Source organism: Alosa sapidissima, chromosome 3 (assembly GCF_018492685.1).
Source record: "Alosa sapidissima isolate fAloSap1 chromosome 3, fAloSap1.pri, whole genome shotgun sequence".
In the NCBI taxonomy this organism is placed as follows: Eukaryota; Metazoa; Chordata; class Actinopteri; order Clupeiformes; family Clupeidae; genus Alosa; species Alosa sapidissima.
The window spans coordinates 17,299,128-17,321,287 of NC_055959.1; the positions used below are offsets into that span (position 1 = coordinate 17,299,128).

The 22,160-nt window shown below is 45.2% G+C and overlaps 1 protein-coding gene and 1 long non-coding RNA gene across 9 annotated transcripts in view; one reads left to right on the forward strand and one right to left on the reverse strand.

Annotated features, from left to right (window-relative positions):
• Positions 1–1,678: 1,678 nt before the first annotated feature.
• The window catches only part of lrrc4ba (leucine rich repeat containing 4Ba), a 49,086-nt gene continuing 28,604 nt past the window's right edge, over positions 1,679–22,160 (reverse strand). For 7 of the 8 annotated variants that reach the window (XM_042085102.1, XM_042085097.1, XM_042085098.1 and 4 more), the window contains 2 exons: positions 6,969–7,461; positions 1,679–5,291 (listed from right to left, as the gene is read on the reverse strand). In XM_042085102.1, the coding sequence (XP_041941036.1) occupies positions 3,246–5,291; positions 6,969–7,214 (2,292 nt within the window). In that variant the 5' untranslated portion in view covers positions 7,215–7,461 and the 3' untranslated portion in view covers positions 1,679–3,245. Of the gene's footprint in view, positions 5,292–6,968; positions 7,462–15,284; positions 15,372–22,160 lie in introns of those variants that run through there. The other variant, XM_042085103.1, reaches the window with a different exon arrangement.
• Positions 10,567–22,082, forward strand: LOC121704675. The gene is made up of 3 exons (XR_006030609.1): positions 10,567–10,650; positions 11,668–11,670; positions 22,069–22,082. It is a non-coding gene; the product is annotated as an uncharacterized LOC121704675 (long non-coding RNA).

Consider the following 22,160-nt stretch of genomic DNA (forward strand, 5'->3'; position numbering starts at 1 on the left):
TTGCTGTGGCAACGGGGGTGTTGACACAGCGCAGTCGCACTTCTCAGCACTGCTAATCGCTGGCATTCTCAGAAGCTTCCGGAGACCAGCCGGTCAGAACCCAACATGTCTCCAAACATCCTGCAAACACACCAGCACACATGCGTACACACACACACACACACACACACACACACACAAGCCCCCCCCCCCGACCACCACAACCGTAGCAACTTAGAAGGTCTGCCATCAGAGTAGAGCATTACACTTAGCTAACACCTGTCAGTCCAACATATGTGATGAAAAGTATAGAGACCTGCTGTAAACATTAAGCGCTAATCAGATGACCAAATGCCAAGTTCACAAAATTCAACCACCATTTCATGTGCCAAGTTTTCTTGTTTTTTTTTTCTTTTAATTTCGAAGTGACTTCTGCTAACAGAACATTTCTCATAATAGTAACGAGTGTAATATTAGCTAATTATAATAACAATAACAATATTACAATTAAGATAGCACTTTAAAAAAGCAAGAAAACTAGAGAAAAGCAAAAACAAAATGAAAGACACATTATTGTAATTGTATTTTTTTTTCTTTTAAAAGAGATCTCTATAAGTTTCTATATTGTTCATGTGTTTGTCCCTCTGTCATTAAAAAAATCTTCACCCAAACTTTGTATTTCAATCTAGTCTTTCTTGTCCACCTGGCTTGAGGGAGGGCGTCTTACCTGTGAAATGCTTCAAAATGCCCTTCGCTTTTTGCATACCCTCGTCCCTGCTCTGTCTCTGTTCCAACGACACTTTAAAGGAGTAAGTTCAGCTCCTGTGATAAATCCAGCGACTCGCATGACGCACATCATTCACCTCAGACAACGTGGAGAGCAAAAAAAAAAAAAAACCCCATCAGAAGCAAAAATTAAAACAACAACAAAAAAAATCAACACACAGTTCTGGATCAGATGGATGAGTCATCTCTTGTACAAAACAGTGGCGGGTAACCACTTTCCTTCCTTATTTCCCTTTTTGATTCCTGGATGGGGAGGTGTGGTGGCTCTGGAAGGGGGACACCATTTTTTTTTTTGGGGGGGGAGCCCTTTTGGGAGATGTGGACGTCCAGTGGCTGGTCCTGATGATGAGGCTAGCGTGGTTCTGGCTTTGCTGTGGACACTGAGGAACATAGCGCGCGTGTGGGTCCCTCACATCACCATGAGAGAAGCAACTCTCACACAATGACTTCTACACATTGACTCTGTAGAAATTAAATATTAGGATATATATATATATATATATATATATATATAATGATTAGAACATGATAGATCACTCCCCCACAATGCATTTGTCAATAATAATAATAATAATTGTCATAATAATAATTGTCATAATCATAACAGTAGTAATAATAATAATAATAATAATAATAATAATAATAGTGGTCTGCTCACCTCTTCTACTTTGCTATAAATAATCACTCAAAATATAAATAATTTGTCATTATTATCATCATTGACAAAGTTGTACTGTTACATATATGGAAATCGGTGGAGGAGAACGGTTCATCATATCATAGTATTATACGTCATCAATTACATTTTCACCGCAACAAATGGAGAACAAATATCAAATAGTACTCCTCTCCAATGACCCTGTTTATGTAAACACAACAGGAAGGGGAAAGCTTTTTCAGACTACAAAAAACGCAAAAAACAAACTAACATTTTATTCGAACACAATTTCCCAGAGTTCATGGTTTCCCTTCCAGCTGTCCACTATGGCCCAATTTCACAGAAAAAAGGAGAAAATGTGGTCATCTTTTTTCTATGTGAGTTTTTTTTAAGCCAGAGTAAAGGTTCATCATAGTGATAAACGCTACAACAGCAGCTCTATACTTCTCAAAAGCCTTGGCTTCCAGTCTCAAAATTGTTAAAGATTTCTTGTTATCTATTTCTTTGAATGAAAATATATTTATATATTGTGAAATTTCACAGTTATGCAATTGTTATTTTTTATATATATAATTTTCATTGTTTTTAAATATATCCCATGGTCTCTGTTGCCCTTCCTCTTGTCCCTTGATGTTTCGATTGAAGGAGGGAGCGTGGGGGTGGGGTGGGGGATTGGGGGGAGGGTTGATCCCTCTCACTCCTACAAAGCACCACTGGAGGTGTTTAGGAGGAGAGAAAGGTTGAGCGTGTCCGTTTACTTAAACAACTCCAAAAACAAATCCTCCCTCCTTCCGACATCTCCAAAACGGCATAGCATTGTGAGTGGCACAACAGTTCTGCATCCGTCCTGTTGTTTTGGACTTCATTCAACTGTTTCTCTCAAGAAAATAAAGCCTTGCAAAAACACTGATATGCCTTACTTTGTGTAAATAAAATAAAATAAAAAAACCAACTCTGTTACAGCTAAATATGCTTCGACTCAGTAAAGCTCTGCCACATCTGTACAAATACTTCAAGGCTCCCAGTTTCATGGGCTTCATCTGAATCTAACTCAATGACCTTTTCGTCTGGATTAGCAAATGTTGTTTACATCCATGGCAATGGTCTATACAGAATCTGCAGAAGCTCTGCTCTTCACTATACAGCACCTACTGAATGCCTGCCACTGGTTGGTGGTGTATGGCGCTGCAACAGCTGCACTTTGGCACAGGTCGGTGTGAGTTTGGCACGTCATTGTCAGTGTCGTCGTACATTTGTCCATGTGCTGGTTATTACTGTGCTGTGTATCTGTTGTGTGTGTGTGTGTGTGTCTGTGTCTGTGTCTTCTTGTGTTTTTTTTGTGTGTGTGTGTGTGTGTGTGTGTGTGTGTGTGATAACATTGTGTATACCTGTTGCTGCTGATGGCATCACTTTTGTATATGTGTGTGTGTGTGTGTGTGTGTGTGTGTGTGTGTACAGTATTTGTGTGTGGAGTAGGGCTAGGCTGCGAGTGCCATTCCTGATACTGTGTATGTCACTGACCTTTCCCTCTCTCTCCCTCTTTCTCTCTGACACTCGGAGAGAGTGTTCGTGACCACTCACAACAGTGTCTAACTCCCGTCTGTACACAGCCATGGCCACTCGCGTTTACTGCCTTTTCAAACCTACCCATGGGGGGTCAAGAGCTCAAGCCGATCAAAAAAAAAAAAAAAAAAACCTTACCTTTGTGTTTCCCTGACTGTCTCTCTGCCCTTTCCCACCCTCTCTCTCTTTCTATCTCTCTCTTTCTATCTCTCTCTTTCTCCTTCTCTTTTTCTTTCTGCTGTTTTTTTTTTTTTGGGTCTCAGATCTGAGTCTCTTGCACATTCTCCTTGGAGCCACTCTTGAAGAGCAGGGGCTCGATCTGAGAGTTTTGCCCTTTCCCCATCAGGCCCTTGAGCGAGCCGTGGATGCTCAGCTGGGGCAGGGGCACCGGCGTGGGCAGCGAGCCCAGCGTGCCCGTGCCGCTGCCCACCGACACGGGCATCGGTGAGCAGGAGATGGCGCCGGAGCTGGGCACCGACGTGGCCATCCCCTGGGAGCAGGGCGAGGGGTTGTTGTTGTTGTTAAGGCCCACGCCGGTGCCCATGCTGCCCAGGCCCAGCATGTTGTTGTTGAAGTGGTGCGCCTTGTAGTAGTGGTTGAGGTGCTCGGCACGCGCCAGGTTGGGCAGGTTGACGATTTCCGGGTGATGTAGCCGCAGGCTCTGGCTTCCTCCTATTCCTAGACCACTGCCGCCACCGCAGCTGCCGCCTCCTCCTCCACCTCCTCCTCCTCCGCAGGTCCCACTGCCGCCGCCGGAACCCTGGGTCATGGTGGAGCCACCGGAGATGCCGCTGCCCCGCACACCAGCACTGGCGCCCAGCTCGTCTTCCACGTTGATGATCTCGATGGCGCGCGCAGGGCCGTGGTGCTTGTGCAGCTGGTGCTGCTTGCGCAGCTTGTAGAAGACCACCAGCATGACGGCCGCCATGAAGGTGATGGCCACGAAGCAGCCGATGATGATCTTGGTGGTCTTCATGACGTCTTCCAAGCTCGAGTACGTGGGGTCCATAGTGACGGGCACGGTGAAGGCGCCGCGCGTGGACGACGCCGACCAGGAGAGCGAAGAGGCGGTGGTGGGCACCAGGCTCCAGGAGGGCGTGGGCCCCGGGATGCGGATGATGGTCTGGTTGTGGGTGCGCAGCGCCGGTGAGCCTGACGAGTTGACCAGGTCCTCCTCGTTACTGTCCACTGTCTCCACGGTGACGGTGGTGAAGTAGGTGTAGTTGTCGCTGGGCGCGGCCGTTACGTTAAGCATGGCCGTGGCGGTGGTGTTGCCCGCTGTGTTGCTCACCACGCACGTGTACGGCCCCGTGTCGCGCAGCGTCACGTTGGTGAAGTTGAGCGTGCCGTCGTGGAGCACCGAGATACGCACTCGGTACGAGCCGTGCGTCATGAGCGTGCCGTTGGGCATGAACCAGTTGACCGACGTCATGGACGTGCTGGTGCGGCACTTGAGCTCGGCCGCCATGCCCTCCGTCACGTTCAGGTCGGTCGGCGGCTCCACGATGACCGGCGCGTAGCACGTGAAGTGGCTCTGGTCCAGCTCGCCAATGTAGCGCCCCCGCAGGCCAGGCGGAGCGTGGCAGCGGGCACAGCAGGTGGTGTTGCTGGGCACCGTCTCCTTGAGCCACCAGCTGAGCCATAGCACATCGCAGTTGCACACCCACGGGTTGTGGTTGAGGTGCACGCGCTCCAGCTTGGGCAGCGGCGTGAACAGGTCGTGCGGCAGGGAGTGAAGCGAGTTGTGCGACAGGTTGAGCTCCTCCAGGTTCTTCAGGTCGTCGAAGGCGTTGCGCTCGATCACCGACATCTGCGAGTGCATGAGCCACAGCTTGCGCAGCGACACCAGGCCCTGGAAGGAGCCGGGCCGCACGATCTCCAGCCGGTTGCCCGACAGCTCCAGCTCCTCGAGCCGGCCGAGTGGCGTCAGGTTGGGGATGTCCTTCAGGCCGCACATGCCGAGGTTTAGGTAGCGCAGGTTGTCCAGGCCCACGAAGGCCGCCTCAGAGATGTGCTCGAGCTTCTTGAGCTCGCCCAGATCGAGGCGCCGCAGCGACGGCACCCGGTTAAAGACGTACGCCGGCAGCGTCTCGATGGGGTTGTTGCGGAGCCAGAGCTCGCGGAGCTTGCTGAGGTACTCGAAGGCCGCCGACGGCACCTGGGTGAGCTTGTTGTCGAACAGCTCCAGCGTGTTGAGGTTGGGGAGGCCATTGAAGGCGCCCACTTCGATCTGGCTGATCTGGTTTTTAGAGAGCTGGAGGATCTCCAGGTGCCGTAGGTTCTTGAACGTCTCTGATTTGATCACCTGGTGGGGGGTGGGGGGGTGGTGGGGGGGGAGAGGACAGAGGAGGGCTCGTTTTAAGGAGATGGAGTTTAATATCACAATTAAACAGGGATAGATTTTTACATAAAGAGACAGTGCAAAGACTGCCTGGGTGAATTCTTCCAGCTGGTGGAGGTTAATTGAGAGGGACAAGGTTAATGGTGACCACACACAGTGTGAGCTGGCTCCTAAGACAGACTGCACCTGAAGAGGGTATGACAGAGTGGGTCTGTGTGTGTGTGTTTTTTTGCTCACGTGGGTGTGGGTGTGTGTGTCTTTGTGTCTGCGGTTGTGTGTGTATGTGTGATAAGACAGGCTGCAGCATAGAACGGTATGACAGCAAGGGTCTGTGCATGTGTGTGTGTGTGTGTGTGTGTGTGTGTGTGTGTGTGTGTGTGTGCTCTCGTGTTTGTGTGCCAAAAGACAGACTGCACCTGAAGGGGGTATGACAGAGTGGGTATGTGTGCATGCACATGTCTGGTGTGTGTGTGTGTGCGTGTGTATTTGTGTGTGTCTGTGTGGAGACCGACTAAGAGGGTTTGCCGGAGAGGATCTCTATGTGTGTTTGTGTGTATGGGCACGCTGGAGTGAGTGTGCATCTGTGTGGATGTGGCTGTATGTATTCAAGCACGAAAGCCAAGCAGGTGTGTGATTTTGAGTAATACTGATACACCACCACTGGGAGTAGAGAGAGAGAGAGAGAGAGAGAGAGAGAGAGAGAGAGAGAGAGAGAGAGAGAGAGAGAGAAAGAGGAAAATAAACTGTTTACAGGGATTTTATCAGAACGGAAAACCAAGGAAGGAAAAAAACACACCGTCTAAACATCAACCCAATTCTCTCATGCAAGTCAATTCAGCACAATCTGCTTAAGAGGGGGCCTAAGACTGATAAGACCTAAATAGCAAAAGACATTTCACACATATGAAACGCCACAAGGCACCAAATGCTCTATGAGATCTTGAGCGAAGCCGCCTCGCTTTCTTGGGTAGCACGAGAAGTGGTTCCCTGGCCTCACGCCCACAGTCCCCTCAGTATGTAGAGCACAGAGGGCTGTGTGTGTGTATGTATGTGTGTATGTGTGTGTGTAGGGTGGGGTGATAAACTGGGAGGAGGGGGTGTTTGAGTTTAAATGTTGGAAGCTGTCAGAGCTACACTCCCAGGGCATACTGCAGAGAGAGAGAGGGAGAAAGAGAGAAAGAGAGAGAGAGAGATAGAGAGAGAGAGAGAGAGAGAGAGAGAGAGAGTGGGGAAGAAAGGCAGCCAGGCAGCCACAGAATCTAGGATGCCTTTAGGTGTTAAAACATTTTTAGATTTTTAATCATTTCAAGTAAGGCTGTGGGATACAACAACCCGAATCAAATTTGTCTACGCTATGAGGGTAGAATGATTAATCGTGCTATTATTATTTATTTCCTAATTGGTGGCTGTGTTTTTGCCCTGCTTGTTTCTTTTTGTGACCTTTGTCAGGCCAATCACATGAAACGGTGACCCTCTATTCCTCAATAGTTTACAGTCTGGAGGTTTTGGTGTGTGGTGAGAGCAAAGCTAATTTAATTTGCGAAGCTGTTAACAGACACCCAACAAACAACAAACAGGTGCATTAACATTCCCACACCCGCAAAGGCATCACGAAGGGTAAGCACTCAGGTAAATATTTACCTTTATCGAGTTCTCCTGCAGGTTGAGGTATCGCGTGTTCACTGATATACTGTCTGGCACATCAGCCAGGTTCCTCCTGGTACAGATCACTCGACTCGCCTGATTGGAGCATTGGCAAGGGGTGGGACAGTTTGTGGAGGCGGCCCCTACTGTGTCCGTGCGGAAGGGGAGGAGCCACAAAAGCAGCTGGGCCAGTAGGAGAAGGGGGGAGGGGCTGGAAAGGCCGGTCACCGTGGTGATGCGCATGGCAACTGGGTCATGACCCTGCCCGTTTTCGAAGGGTGCTGGAAAATTCCGTGAGAGGGATTCTGGCAATCTTCGAGGAGTCCGAAGATAGATCCTTCTTTAATGTTTCATTTTTTCACCAAAAGTATTACCATCTGTTCTGTCTTCTTTTTTAAGTCTTCCACTGTTATCTTCTCAGCACATTCGTTAACTTGAGCCGCTCCTCTCTTGAGTGGATCCGAGTGGGTCGTCGAAAGTGTGTGGGTTACTGTAAAAGAAAGAAAGAGAGAAAGAGAGAGAGAGAGACAGAGAGAGAAACAATGCAGATTAGTGGTCTGAACACAGCCCAATGTAGCACATTTCCCAGTGGCAACAAATGGCAGGAAGTGTGACACTTCAATTAATCACTGCCAAACCGATTCCAGAATGGCGATAACGTGATGGGTGTCGAGGCGGCACAATTGTGGCACATCATTAAAACGCTCCAAATGGACGGGGAATCTCCGACACGCCACAAAATTGACTTGCCTGGCTTAAAACAAACAAGCAAGCCCACCAAATGTCAATTAATCAGGGAGTATTATGGTACATTTGGAGGAATTTTCTTCCCACCGTACACACACACACACACGTACACACACACACACAAGTGCCACCCTGTTTGCACGATTGAAAAGGTCACAGGTTTGTAGATATCTCTTTCATTTCCACCGGGGTGTAAAATTGTTCTCTAATTATTACTAATGATAAAAATGCAAATTAAACGTGCGTAGCCAACCAGTCATCAGTCACGGCTCAGTTTAATTCCATCTCAGAGGCCCAGTTAAAAAAAAATGTCCTGTAACACAGCTGGGAGGAAGAGGTGCCCTGAATGGTGATTTCTCATTTTTTAAAGGTCAGACATTGGCCATTGTGGATGACAAAGGAGCCCAAACAGAACACAATGCTACCATCCTTCACAGTTTACATGTCGCTAGCAGACCAACAAAAACTAGTCGACCAACAGCATGCACTCCGGGTCGCCAGAATAAGCTCCAAGGATGTGAACTGACACCGAGCGCTCAAGAGCATCCAATTGGATTCCAGTCGGAACGAAAGCACAACACAAAAGCCTTGAACACCCATCTTGTGCCTCAAACCCTCTCCAACTTCACACTCCTCCATTCCTCCGTCTTTGGCTCCAGTCAGAGGTTGGAGGGGCCCATGCAGCGGCCCACAGGCCATCAGCCCTGGGATTACCCGCTTAATCCCCAAGTGGGTGCTAAAACAACGTTCCCATTTGGAATGCTGCGCTAATTCCTATGCTTATGTGTTCATCCACATATCGCCATAATTGCCATCTCTGAGGAATAGGTGGCCGTGGTGGAAGTAGGGGTTGTGAATGGTGAATGGCGAATGGCACATTGCATGAAAGACTAATGGATGACTGACTTTTACAAGAGCCATTGCCAGCCTCCACCTTCCCTTGCCCTCTGTGGAGTAGCTACCCTGCCCTGCTTCCCCGCACCCCACCTGCAGGTCTCTCAGCACAGAGACCTCGGCCCTCCCTGCACAAGGCCACCCAGTGGCGGGCCCGACTTTTATTAATGGCGATGGTGATAACGATGGGGACGATGACACGCCAACTCATCTGACACCGGGAGCAATCACACTGGGCCGAGCAAGTGGGGGGCGGGGGGGGGGGGGGAGGAGACAACAGAAGATGGAGAGATAGGGGGCAGAGAGAGGGTGAAGAAAGGCAATAGAGACAGAGAGAGAGAGAGAGGGATTATTAAACTTATAGATGACTGTACAGCTGCAGGGAAAGAAGAGAATTATCAACACTAATAGATAAATAATGAGCAGCTGCATAGAGAGAGAGAGAGACAGAGAGAGAGAGAGAGAGATGAAGATTGAAAGATTGAGTGATGGGGATAGAGGGACAGAGTGAGTGAGAAGAAATAGACAGACAGAATAAAAGAAATAAAAGAAGAGAAAAATGTAGAGTATCAGACAGGGAGTGAGAGGGAGATGTAGAAAGTAGAGAGGGATAAAGAAGAAGAGACAGATACATTAATATTAATCATCTCTTTCAGTGGCAGAATGAGAGGAAGAGAGAGAGAGAGAGAGAAAGAGAGGGAGAACAGGAGAAGAAGAGAGGAGAAGGAGAGAGGGGAGGGGTTAGACTCAATAGAAAGATGAATATACAACAGAGAAATGGAGGGAGGACAACAAAGATGCATACCAAACAGAGGGAGCAACGAAGACATGGAGACGAAAGACAACGGTGAAGGATGAATATAAAACAGGGCGAGATGGAGAACATTCTATCTCACAGATAGCGAGAGAGAGAGAAAGAGAGGATGAGAGGAAAAATGGACAGAAACAGGGAAACAGTATAGAGAAAAGAGAGCAAAGTGAAAGAGAATGCAAAAACATGACAACATACACAAGGCCATGCTTTTTGTCGGGATTACAGTAAGCCCCCATACGCAAACTTATTTGAGTGTTTGTGTGTGTGTGTGTTTCAGAGTGTACCTTCATGTGCATGCATGCGAGTGCGTTGCTGACACATAACTAGCTGAGTCAATTTAAAGCACTCGCATCTAAACTCCACAACAGCGATGTTGCATTTGGACAAACACTGCAATTTGCGTGCTGGCACCCTCCACAACCCCAGCATCAGAGCGCTTTAAGTTCCAGCACACACGCACGCGGCAGTCTATCACTTCGCACCAAAACCACATTTACACGAGCCACAAGCCGCACTCCCCCTCCCCCCCACCTCCTTTCTCCACATTAGACACCTCTCTGCCCTTGTTTTCGGTTTTCATTTGCCACCCCCAACCCCATCCACACACACACGCCCCCTTTTAAGGGCCTGCCATTTCACACAACACTCGGATTCCGTAAGAGCCGCTCTCCACGGCGGGACAAGTCAGCCATCGCTAATGCAGTGTAACGGCTCCCACACACAGCTGCGTTCCGTCAACGCATTCCAGTGGGTGTTCCCGACGGTAGCTATGCAAATGACTTGAAGTAAAACCGTAATGTGATTAGTTGGTGCCGTCCGTAGATTGGCTTGATTGGCCGGTGCCGTCTGTCGGTTCAGCAACAGCTGAACTCCTCAACGCGAGCAGCGGGAGAAACGCGACGCGACAGACCCACAATTCAGTTCAGGAGGTAGAATGGTCTGAGGTGAGCAAGTGATTGCCCCCTGCGTATAGGCCTAACACTCGTTTTGTGATTTGCAGCAGTTTACCCTATAATTGAAGAGGGTGGTCAAAGTTAATTTTGATATGTTTTGAAAGTTTAGTGATTGATAGGGATGGGCAAAGCGAGGCTTTATGAAACACTGAAACGTTCGAAGCAATCGTGCCGAATTGTTCCGAAACTTTGAAACAATTCCGACACCTCAGAGCTGTTTAGGGTGAAACAAATCTGTCAAATGCTTCGTATTGGAGATGTAGTCTTTAAAGTTCGTGGCTCGTTGTGTTACCTGTGTTCAGTCTTTGTTAAAAGCTAAGCAGCATGCCTGTGGTCATTTACTGGATGGGAGACCACATGAAGTCACAATAAAGAGAATCTTATTGCTGCCACTATGTGTTCTCTAAATCACTTTCTTCTTATAAAAACTCTCGATTTTTGACCATTCTGAGAGTTTAGTTGAAACTGTGTGGTTAATGGTGAAGTAAGAAAACAGATAGGCCTACGATCTGAAACAATACCTTACAAATCAAACGGGGATCGAACCACATTTGAGCAGCCTGGGCTACCGTGCAAAAAACACCCTCACTAACCACTACACCACCATGGTTATTGTTAAAGAGAAAGCTACACTGTTAATTGAACGCGCGGGCACGCCTGCCGACACCGGTGAAATGCACTGAAGGTTCACTTAACTTTAGTCACATGACATGGGGATTTTGAACGATGTTTCGAAGCAGTGGTCACATGACATGGCTGTTTTGAACCACGTTTCGAAGCAGTGTTTTGAAACACTTGTGCTTCGAAGCCTCGACACTGATTCGAGACGTCGGTTTCGAAAGTCACACCCCTAGTGATTGATTTGAGATTTTTTGTTTGGAGTTTGGTTTTTTTCTTTTATTTTCAGATTTTCTCCATACTGGTACATACGACGGAGTATTAGGGCCACACATGAAGGAAAAAAATATTTTTGCCATGACGAGATTAAACTCGACATGTCGACTTTAAAGTCGCCATGTCAACATTAAACTCGACATTTCGAGAATAAAGTTGAAATGTAATATCGACTTTAATCTTGACGTATCGACTTTAATGTCGCCATGTCGACATTAAACTCAACATTTCGAGAATAAAGTTGAAATACAGTATCATGTCGACTTTAATCTCGACGTGTCGACATTAAACTCAACATTTTGAGAATAAAGTTAGTTTGGAGAGAGAACGACTGCTCGGGACGATTGAAAGGGAGGACGAATGAAACAATGCAACAAGTGCAACAATGATTCAGAGTGTTCGAGTGCAACAATGATAGACATAGGCCTATATCATGTGGACAAAACATAGAACATATTAACCTACGTTGCTCAGCCAAATACTTTGCTGTTAGGTCCTTATCACGGAGTTACAGGCGATAAATGCGATGGTCAAAAGTAGCCTAAACTTCATAGCGGTTTATTTATTTATTGTAGGCCTATTATTAAAGTGTTGTTCTAAACATTTAGTTGTTGCATCTAAATGTTCAACTTCATGCTTATGCACTAGAGGCATACTAGGCGCTCTCCCCAATCCTAGACTTTCACGTTGCTTGTTTGTAATGGATGCAAAACAGCCCATTGCTGAATGTCTATGGAGGGACGAATTAAGCTGTCCTCCCGACCACCCCATGTAGGCTAGTAGCCTACTTGCACACATATGCACACAAAGTGCATAAATAAAGTGCATGCACACATATTCTCTCACGGGATTAAAATAGTATATATGCTTAGGCTATACCTGTGTTTCTAGCCTCCTATAGGCTACGTATTGCAGGTGAGACATGGAAAAGCAGTTTTAGAAAAATGAGTTTTGCCATGTTATCCTATGGAGAGTGACGCCCGTGGGTCATGAAGGGCAGTTATTTGGATGTGCAGTAGCCTTAACTACGTAAAACAGAGTGAAATAACATTTTGTATAGAAACATTATATCATTGGATACATATATTTTTCTAGCTATTTAGCCTAAACGGCATAGTATTTCCATAAACCCGAGACAGCACTTCTCGATGACGGCAATGATAGTTAACAGACAAGACGCAATCTATCTAAATATCTGCAATCTATCTGAAATAACACCTATTTGAAGCCCATTTTTCATGTAATATATTGTGTATTAGTGTAGGCTACATAGCTTAAACTGTGTAGGCTATGTTTAAACAGTAGGGCCTATTGCGAGTTTAATGTCAGCATGTCGACTTTAAAGTCGACACGTCAAGATTAAAGTCGACATTAAATTTCAACTTTATTCTCGAAATGTCGAGTTTAATGTCGACATGTCGACTTTAAAGTCAACATGTCGAGTTTAATCTCGCCATGGCAAAAATATTTTTTCTCTTCATGTGTGGCCCTAATACTCCGTCGTAGGTACATGCATGCAGCTGCTAAGGTGGAAATAAAACCTGGCTATTTTTGAGAAACATCACCACTGTCTCCTGTTTCCATCACCGCAACGCCATCCCGATCACATGCAGTCACAACAGTACCTGCTCAAGAACACCGTTTACTGGTCCGTCTTTACAGTTTTACCCCTCTGCGTCCTCATGTTACCTCCATGGTTCCCACACTGCACCCCCCCAACTTTTTTTTCTTTCTCTCTTTCTATCCCTTGTGCTCTCATCTTTTCTACACACACTTTCTCTCATTCCCCCACTCAGTTCAAACAGGAAAATAAAAACACCCACAGACACAAATATGACTTGAAGATCATTGTAAAAAAGGCAAACATTTTTTGTGAGAATGTTTCCTGTATTTATAATGCATGACTGAGGGCGTGTTTGATTACTGCACAGGGGCGGGCAGCTGGCAAAGGAATGGCAACTGGCACAAGATGAGCTAGGACTCATGGGAAATGAAGTTCTCGGAAGCATATACAGGGCTGTGTTTTCTAGGAGGGCTGACTCCCCAAACCCCATAACACACATCAGACATCAGACATTCTAGCACTCTCAGCTCACTTCTACTTGGCTATCTCTTCCCATCAATCCCAGCATACATTCATACATTCAAATTAGTATTTTTCAACATAAATATGTGCTTATGAGTGCATGTTATCTTTTCGTTTGAAAAAAAAAACTTGCCAATAAAATTATTCTGATTAATGTGTTTGTATTAGACTGAGTATGTTGGTTTAAGTGTTTGCATATCTGTGTGTGCATGCAGAGTATGCATGCATACTCTGGCCATTATATGTGCCTCATAATGGCCAATCTGGCTATACGTATGTGTGCATATGGATGTGTGTGTCTGTTAGAATGAGTGTGTGTGTGCAACTGTGCATGCAAGTGTATGCATGCAGCATGAAATACATGTGTACATTTTTGCAACACTTAGTCTGTATGTGTGTCTCTCTCTCTCTCTCTCTCTCTCTCTGTGTGTGTGTGTGTGTGTGTGTGTGTGTGTGTGTGTGTGTGTGTGTGTGTGTGTGTGTGTGCACTCTGCAGTGTCCGGCAGGCGTGTAAATTCTGCACTGACCTCTCAGTTTGATGAGAGATTAACCCGCTCCTCTCAAACATTAACCCTCACCTCCCTGCTCCGCATCTTCCCCCACAGCACAGCACAGCACAGCACAGCACAGCACAGACCACTGCAGCTCCTCGCTCACACTTCCTCTTCTCCTCCCTCTCTCTTTCTGTCTCTCTGTATTCATCCCTCCCCTCTTTCTCAGCCTCGTCCCTCCCTCCCTCGTTCATTCAATTTTCTTCTCTTTCAGAGTGCCCCTCTACCCCTTTCTCTGTCTGTGCCTCCCTTCCTGACTCTCCCTCTCTATCTCTCTCTCTCTCTCTCTCTCTCTCTCTCTCTCTCTCTCTCTCTCGATTCAAATCTTAGCAAAGAGAGTGGTTACCATGGCTACCTTTTCACCAAACTCTCCCCCTCGCTGCTTACCTCCATCTCTCTCTCTCTCTCTCTCTCACCCTCCCTTTCTCTCCCTCCTTCTACAGCTGTATCCCTCCTGAGTCCTCCCTCCCCCTCTCTCCTCCTCATTAGCATGCTCAGACGCTAACCGACACACAAGCGCATGGGCAAATATGCACACATGCAAACACAAGCAAGAGTGCACTCTGCAACCTTACAAATGTGCAAGTTCATCACAGCCACTACAAGGTGCAAATACACAGACACAGACACACACACACAGAGAGAGAGAGAGAAAGAGAGAAAGAGAGAGAGAGAGAGAGAGAGAGAAAGAGAGAGGCAGAGGCAGACACAGACACAGACACAGACACAGACACAGAGACACACACACACACCTAATACATCTACTTATACAAACACTGATACCGGTATATACACACAATTTACACCCAAACTCTCATATTCCCACATGCATACAGATACATTTCAGGCCTTGTGAGTGAAAAGCCTAGTTTTCTCCTCTCTCTCTCTCTCTCTCTCTCTCTCTCTCTCTCTCACACACACACACACACACACACACACACACACACACAGAGAGAGAGAGAGAGAGAGTGCTCCAGTCAATCAGATCTTCCCTCATTATGCCTGAGGGCACAGCTGAATCGTCGCAGTCTGGGCGGACCATCCCCACTGACTCCCACCACCACCTCACTGAGGCAGAACCTCACCCCCCCTCACCAAGTGCCACATAACCAACTGTGATCAACACACAACGCTCTCTTTCTCTTAAATAACGAGAACCCAAACAAAACGTTCACACACACACACACACACGCATGCACGCACGCACGCACGCACGCTCACTCACTCACTCACTCACTCACTCACTCACTCACTCACACACACACACACACACACACACACACAAAGTTGGAGAGAGTTGGGGAGCGGGTGGAGTGGGGTGGGGTTTTGGGTGCACTGGCGGGGGGAGGGAACGTCCAATCTATTTTTACTCACTCTGTGAGTTCAGCCCCGCTAACCATGTTTGTTCCCTTCCTGGGGAAACGTTTCAGGCGAGCGCATCGCACAAGGACAAGCAGCCTGCTAAATAAAAAATTACGCCATGTAAGGAAAACGACAATTGAAATAAATAAATACTAAAGAGCTATCTTATGTTTTTGTAATGCCATTAGGTCTTTAAATATTCACAGTGCCACAAATGCCATAAATGACTACACATTGTATGGCTGGCAACAACATGGCACCCTTTTGACCAGCATAGGTTAGAGAGGGCCAAGCTGTCAGTTCTCACATAGACAGAGACATCCAAAATGCTAAGGAAAGTTATTAAAAGTGCCCCTGCCAAAATGCACATTCAGCACTGATGGTCCACTGAGGGTGAATGTAAAGATTACTGTGATGTTATTTTAAAATATGTATAAATATAAAGCTTTTTTTTTAAGTTTCCTGCTGGAGGCTTCGGCACACAGAATGGCCCTGCAAGAGGAGCAGTTCAGCTGAGCAGAGAGGCATTTGGGGAAGCCTGCTTCTGCCTGTGCTGAAGGGCTAACAGGCACCTCACACAGCTCACACAGACGAAGAGAGATGGGCGGGAAGCCTAGCAGGTGAGCCAAAAAAGATTCAGCAGAAATATTTAAGTTTGATGGAGTGGAGTGGAGGGTAAAGGATGAAGCAACCTCTCCTGGTGCACTTGCTCTGTGCATGAAGGGAGCCTAAAAACATATTAACATAGACTGCACACACTAAAAGCAAATACATCTACATCTTGTCCACACAAAATTTAGCACAGCACACTATTGATAATCAGATAAGAATCACTACTTACGAATACATAAATATATAAATATACATACAAATCTAATGCAGTTATTGATTATATACTATAGTTGCACTACAATGGGATACTGTGTTGTAAGGACATTCTGAAACCAAAACATGAAACCAGTAACATCTGATGAAACATTGGAAGGAGCTTATGGCTATGCTGTCTGCTAGCATAGCATCAAACACAGAGCAAAACACGGGAGGAGGAATCCCACAAGTATCTTCCGGGTCCTGACGAAGCATCTCTGTCCAAACAGAAAGCTCACATCACTGGCTCCACGCTGGCGGGGCCCAGAGCTCCGCACTCCTCCTTGCCGCCTGGAAGAGAGCCTCGTCGGAGGGCAGATTTATCCCCGTTTAACTCCCAGTGCAGCACAGAGCGGAGCAGAGTGGATGACACAGGCCTGCTTTATGGCCACGCCTGAGCCCACGACTGCTGCTGCTGATTTACTTAATTGAATTGATCAGGATTTCGTGCTCCACTTATCTGTATTGATAGGGGCTTTACAAAAGAAGATAGTCACAATTATAAAGACTATGTTTTGTTGTTATTGTTGTTGATGGTCCACCTTCTTATTTGTAGGGTGCACCTTAAATTTTCTGATAAACATTGGGTCGAACATTGGGTTGAAACTGCATACCCAGACTGACAACATGATATTCAGCATAATCTCCCTGTTGGTGATCCTATCAAGATAACAAAAAAAAAGTCCATGCTGTGGCCTCACCCAGGGCCAGCAACCAAACTGAGGTTGTAAACATCTGCAAATCGGATAACCGCCCAGTTCTTGGTACTTAAACTGAAATTAATTCCAACAAAATTAATGCAGCTGAAGTCTTTTATTATACTGATAAGGGCAGACAAGCAGCTGAGAAACAATATAAGCAAGATCCCCATTACCACCATGACATGTGAATGTGTTATTAATATCTATATGCAGCTGCATATCACATGGTCATTAAGCGGCAATCAAAATGCACTTGATGCCATGTTTGAAGACAGTCAATCGTTTCAACCATCACGGCAGCTGCCCAAGATGAAACATGTCATTGTCTGCTATACATCATTCAAGAGACAGAGCATGCATGCGAATATCTCAACATCCTTCATATAACACCTGCCACGAGAATAATTAACGATAAATCGTTATCTTTCCTTGTACCCTACTTTTCCTCAAGGACTCAGGGGGTGATATGTCCATTTGTAAGGGGATGCAAGGTTGAGTCAGGCACAGGAGAAAGCCAGTGGTTTTGTATTTATTTTTTTAAATAAATAAAGAAATAAAGAAAAGTGTAACTCAGTGCATCAGCAAAGCGTCTTCATGGCAGAGTGTGTGTGTGTGTGTGTGTGTGTGTGTGTGTGTGTGTGTGTGTGTGTGTGTGCACAAAGGAGGATGTGTGTGTGTGTGTGTGTGTGTGTGTGTGTGTGTGTGTGTGTGTGTGTGTACAGTATGTGTGTGTGTGTGTCCGGCAGAGAGCTACTCCAGCACAGTTCCCCCTTTATCCATGAGGCCTATCTGAACCCCTTTCATCTCCCCGTGGCTCCTGGTGATGCGGTCTGTGGTCCTGAGCCTCCCTGTTCCCTGCACCACTACGCCAGTACGAGAGCAAAACATGGCCATTCAACCCTGAGCCTCTCTCTCCCCCTCCTCTCCTCTCCTCTTCTCCTCCCCCACAAAACATTACAGTCCCTGGCTACCACAGCTGTCCTTAAGCCTTTCCGTGAGACTTGGGTGCTTCTGGATGTTATAAACCATTTGATCGAGAGCCAGAAGGAACAAACCCAGGAAGGGGGGGAACCCACCAAGCATGGGGCTTTTACTAAAATGAGCGTGAGCACATTTTGGCACATCATGACAAGCCGTTAGACTAACAACAGGTAGGGAAATAAAGCACTTCACTCTGCAGGGAATATGGCTCTAACACTAATACAGGAAAAGAAAGACACAGAGAGGGAGAGGAAAAGAGAGATAGAGAGAGAGAGAGAGAGAGAAGGGGAAAGAAGAAGCAGAGGGAGACGAATATTATGTGAAATTGGACAAGGGGGGCCGCCCGGCCTGTAAATTCCACGGAGCTGAACTCTCCTGCAAGTCTAAACCTTTGGCACAGCACCCCGCTGAACACTGGAAACGCTAGGCTTCTCAATGAGATCTGACGTCACACCTGCACGCTCTCTTCCTCACACACACAAATGCACACACACACCCACACCCACACAGACACACACAAACACACACACCTACACACACACACACACACACTCACACACACACAGGCATAAGCCATGGACACACATCAAGCTGCAGACACACCAGTACACACACTCATACAGGAACACACACACAGAAATACACACACACACACACACAGACACACACACACACACATACACCTACAGTACAAAAGGATAAACAGACAGACACAGAAACACAAGCCACTGAAACACAAGAGTGAAGACAGACTCTGCTGCAAGCAAACACAGAAAGAGAGAAAGAGAGGCTCACACACACACACACACACATTGGCGGTAAGCACCGTGACTAATAGTTCTCTCCCCCCTTTGTGTAGCCTGTGTAATGCCTGATTTATGTCTGAAGCCTCGTGGGAGAGAAGCCCCCAGGTTATTGAAATATTCGGTGGCGTCTCGGGGCCCTGAATGTTTGTACAGGTAAATCAATGGGCCCAGTCGATACTCGCCCAACTCCTGCAGGGGGTCTGAGGGAAGGATCTCTTTCCCCTCAGCACGCGTCAATCCACCGGCCCTTTGAGGAAACAAGACAAATCACAGCCCACATGGATTCTATATCCTTACATAGATGCACATATATGGAGTCACTTACAGTATATGATATTGATAGTTTTGTTATTTTTATTTAGAAAGGGCCGTGATATAGACACATACAATTGTGTGGAATACAGTTTGGAAGAAGCTGCTGTGTTCTTATGTTATATTATTGGATTTTAAAATATTTTCGAAATAACTGCTATCTACTGAGAAGTAGTTTGGTGCAACAAAATCATAAGCGGCATGATTATCTATTACTAGCCATTTCTCGTCTGAATACTTTGTTTACTTCAGGATTTGAGCACCATTTGCAAAACAGTATTTAGGATGTCGAAGTCCATTAGAGCATCACAGGAGATGATATTTCAAGTAGAGAAATATATCTTCTACTCATTCCCTTGAAGATGGGCAGATTTCATTACTTTGACATCACAGTACAAATTATTTAAACATTTTGGTGTAGCTGCATGCATATTTATGACCAACAGGAAAGTACTGGTGTGAATCTAATGTTGGTAAAGACGATCAAAAATAAATAGACTAAATCTTTTGTCTTTGTTTAATTAGCTGAACATGCCATATTAAAAGGCCTCTGTGTGCTTAACATCAAGCTCTCTAAATGGAGTCATTTTAAAAAAGGTTCCTGTCTGAGCATCAGGAAGAGAGATACTCCGTTTGTCTTTCATGTTTAGCAGAGTCGGGCAAGTAAAGAAGACAGTTCTGTCACTCCTGAGTCCCCTGGTTTTAAATAGTAGATGCATAACAAGTGCTCATGCCATACTAGATAAATATGTACAGTATCTGCTAAATATGTATCTGCAATGAATCCAGCCATACTGTATATTACTGAATGTTGAATGCTGTACAGTACCCTCCAGAATTATTGGCACCTCTGCTCAAGTTGACTAAAACCCGTATAAAAAATGATCTGTTGGTGATGTATTGTAATCTCACAATGAAAAAAAAATAGGAAAAATCCAACCTTGAAGGGGAGCAAATTTATTTTGAGAAAAAGGAAAATCTCATAAAGAAATAAATATTTTTAACTAAAACACGTTGCTCACAATTATTGGCACCCCTGAAAAATCTTATATACAAAACCTAACAGAAGCATTTTCCTATCTTATTTTAATTTATTTAAGTTTAGATTAATTTAAATTAATCAGAGTGTCTGTGAACTTTCAGAAGTAGTTCATGACTTTCTTTTTCACTATGGTATGAAAATAAAGTCACACAGAGGCTAAATCCTCTAGTCATTTTTCAACATCGGAAAGACAAGAGAATACACTACATTTAAATAAAAAGAAAGTGTGTTGACATTTGTAAGTCAGAGAATGTCTATGACAACTAGGTACTTTGTTGAAAATGCCTATATTTACAGTTAAAACAATTATTAAACAATCTAATCATCTGGAACAACAATCTAATCATCTGGAAATGTGACAAACATGCTTGGACAAAGACCCATGGTTATCTTGCCTCCATATACAGTATGGAGGATGGTAAGATAGGCAAAAAATCTTCAAAAGTGACCTCACTGCTAATAGATTATTTACTGTAGAGGGCATGCCAGGTAAAAGCCTATCCAGTCATTACCAATGTAAACAGCAGGAGTTACTGAATGGTACAGTGACTTTATCTGGAAGTGTGGTCTATTGTCAGATGAAATGAAAATTGCACTCTTTGGCTAGAAACACTTTAGGTGTGGCATACATAGAAGAATGGCATACATAGAAGAAAAGAACCCCATGCCTAGTAAGAATTATGGTGGAGGGGCTGTGCTATTGTGGGGCTGTTTTTATTCCCAAAGGCCTTGGGAACCTAATTAAGGTGCATGGTATCATGAACACCAAGAAAAACCTGAACATTTTCAAAGGAAATCTGTCAATCTCTGCTAAGACACTAAAAGTGGGTCATGATTGGATCATTCATCAGGTCAATGAACCAAAAAAAATGTCCAGATCAAAACAAATATGGTTTGCTGAACACAAAATAAAGAGGAGAATGCACAAGTGTAGACCTAGGAATCTGGACGATCTGGGGAGATTTTGTAAAGGTGAACGGTCTTAAATCCCTTGCTTTGTATTCCAGTGGTGGAGGAAGTACTGAAACTCAGTACTTAAGTAAAAGTACAAATACACAGAGAAATATTTACTTTAGTAAAAGTAAAAGTACCACAATGACAACCCTACTTAAGTAAAAGTAAAAAGTACCTGCTTTTAAATGTACTTTAAGTATTAAAAGTAAAAGTATTTGCATAATGATTTATTCTCTTAATATATATATTCTAAAAGGAAAAATCAGTATGGGCTGTGGCATTTTAATTAAGCTAGTTTTAGGTTATACTCGACTAGATAGTTTTAAGTTAATGCAATTGTGCTTACCATCTGTGGCCCAGTTTACATTCTGACCTACAATTCTAGAGACTAATTCTGGTTATCTACTAGTGTGATCTGCTGAGTAATATCATTCAGCAAAACACGAGGGCCTGAAGTTTAACGGGGTAGACAGGGGAAACGTCGGGTGGATCGTAATGCCAATTATACTGATTGAACAGAAAAGTTGCTGAGAAAGGTGTCTTTATGATTAAATTCAGTTTCACTTGCGCAGACGCATAGACATTGAATGAGCGCTCACGTTACTACCCCCCAATTGTAGGCTATGCATCTTTATTTAATCACACACAATTAAGGAATATTTCCTAATCTGGAAAATGTTACGTTTTTTCCGGCCACCGGTTCATTCAATAGTCTACCATTCATTTGTGCCGCAAATGATCAGACGTGTGACAGAAGCATGGGCATAGCCTGTAACTTCGCTGATCCGCGGATAGCAATCTCATCGGAGAGGAGGCCCTAACGCTGCAGATAACAGACAGAGAAAGGCACAGAACACAGTTGCATGTACAGTGTAGCCATGGGTCTGGTGAATATAGCCTACCGAATGCAGATGGCTACAAGCTCACGCTTTGCCTGGTCTAGACTAGAAGCTTATGTTTCTAAGAATGCACGTAGCGCTCCAGAATCTTTGGTAGCAACCCCCGGTAAAACAAACGTGTTTGTCAGAGAGAAAAAAAAAACTGATCATAAAATGTATCGTAAAAAGGAACGATGGTGTTGTAGAAATGTAGCGGAGTAAAAGTACAGATAATTGCTGTAAAATGTAACGAAGTAAAAGTCAAAAGTATGCACTATAAATTTTACTTAAGTAAAGTACAAATACGTGGAAAATTTACTTAAGTACAGTAACGAAGTATTTGTACT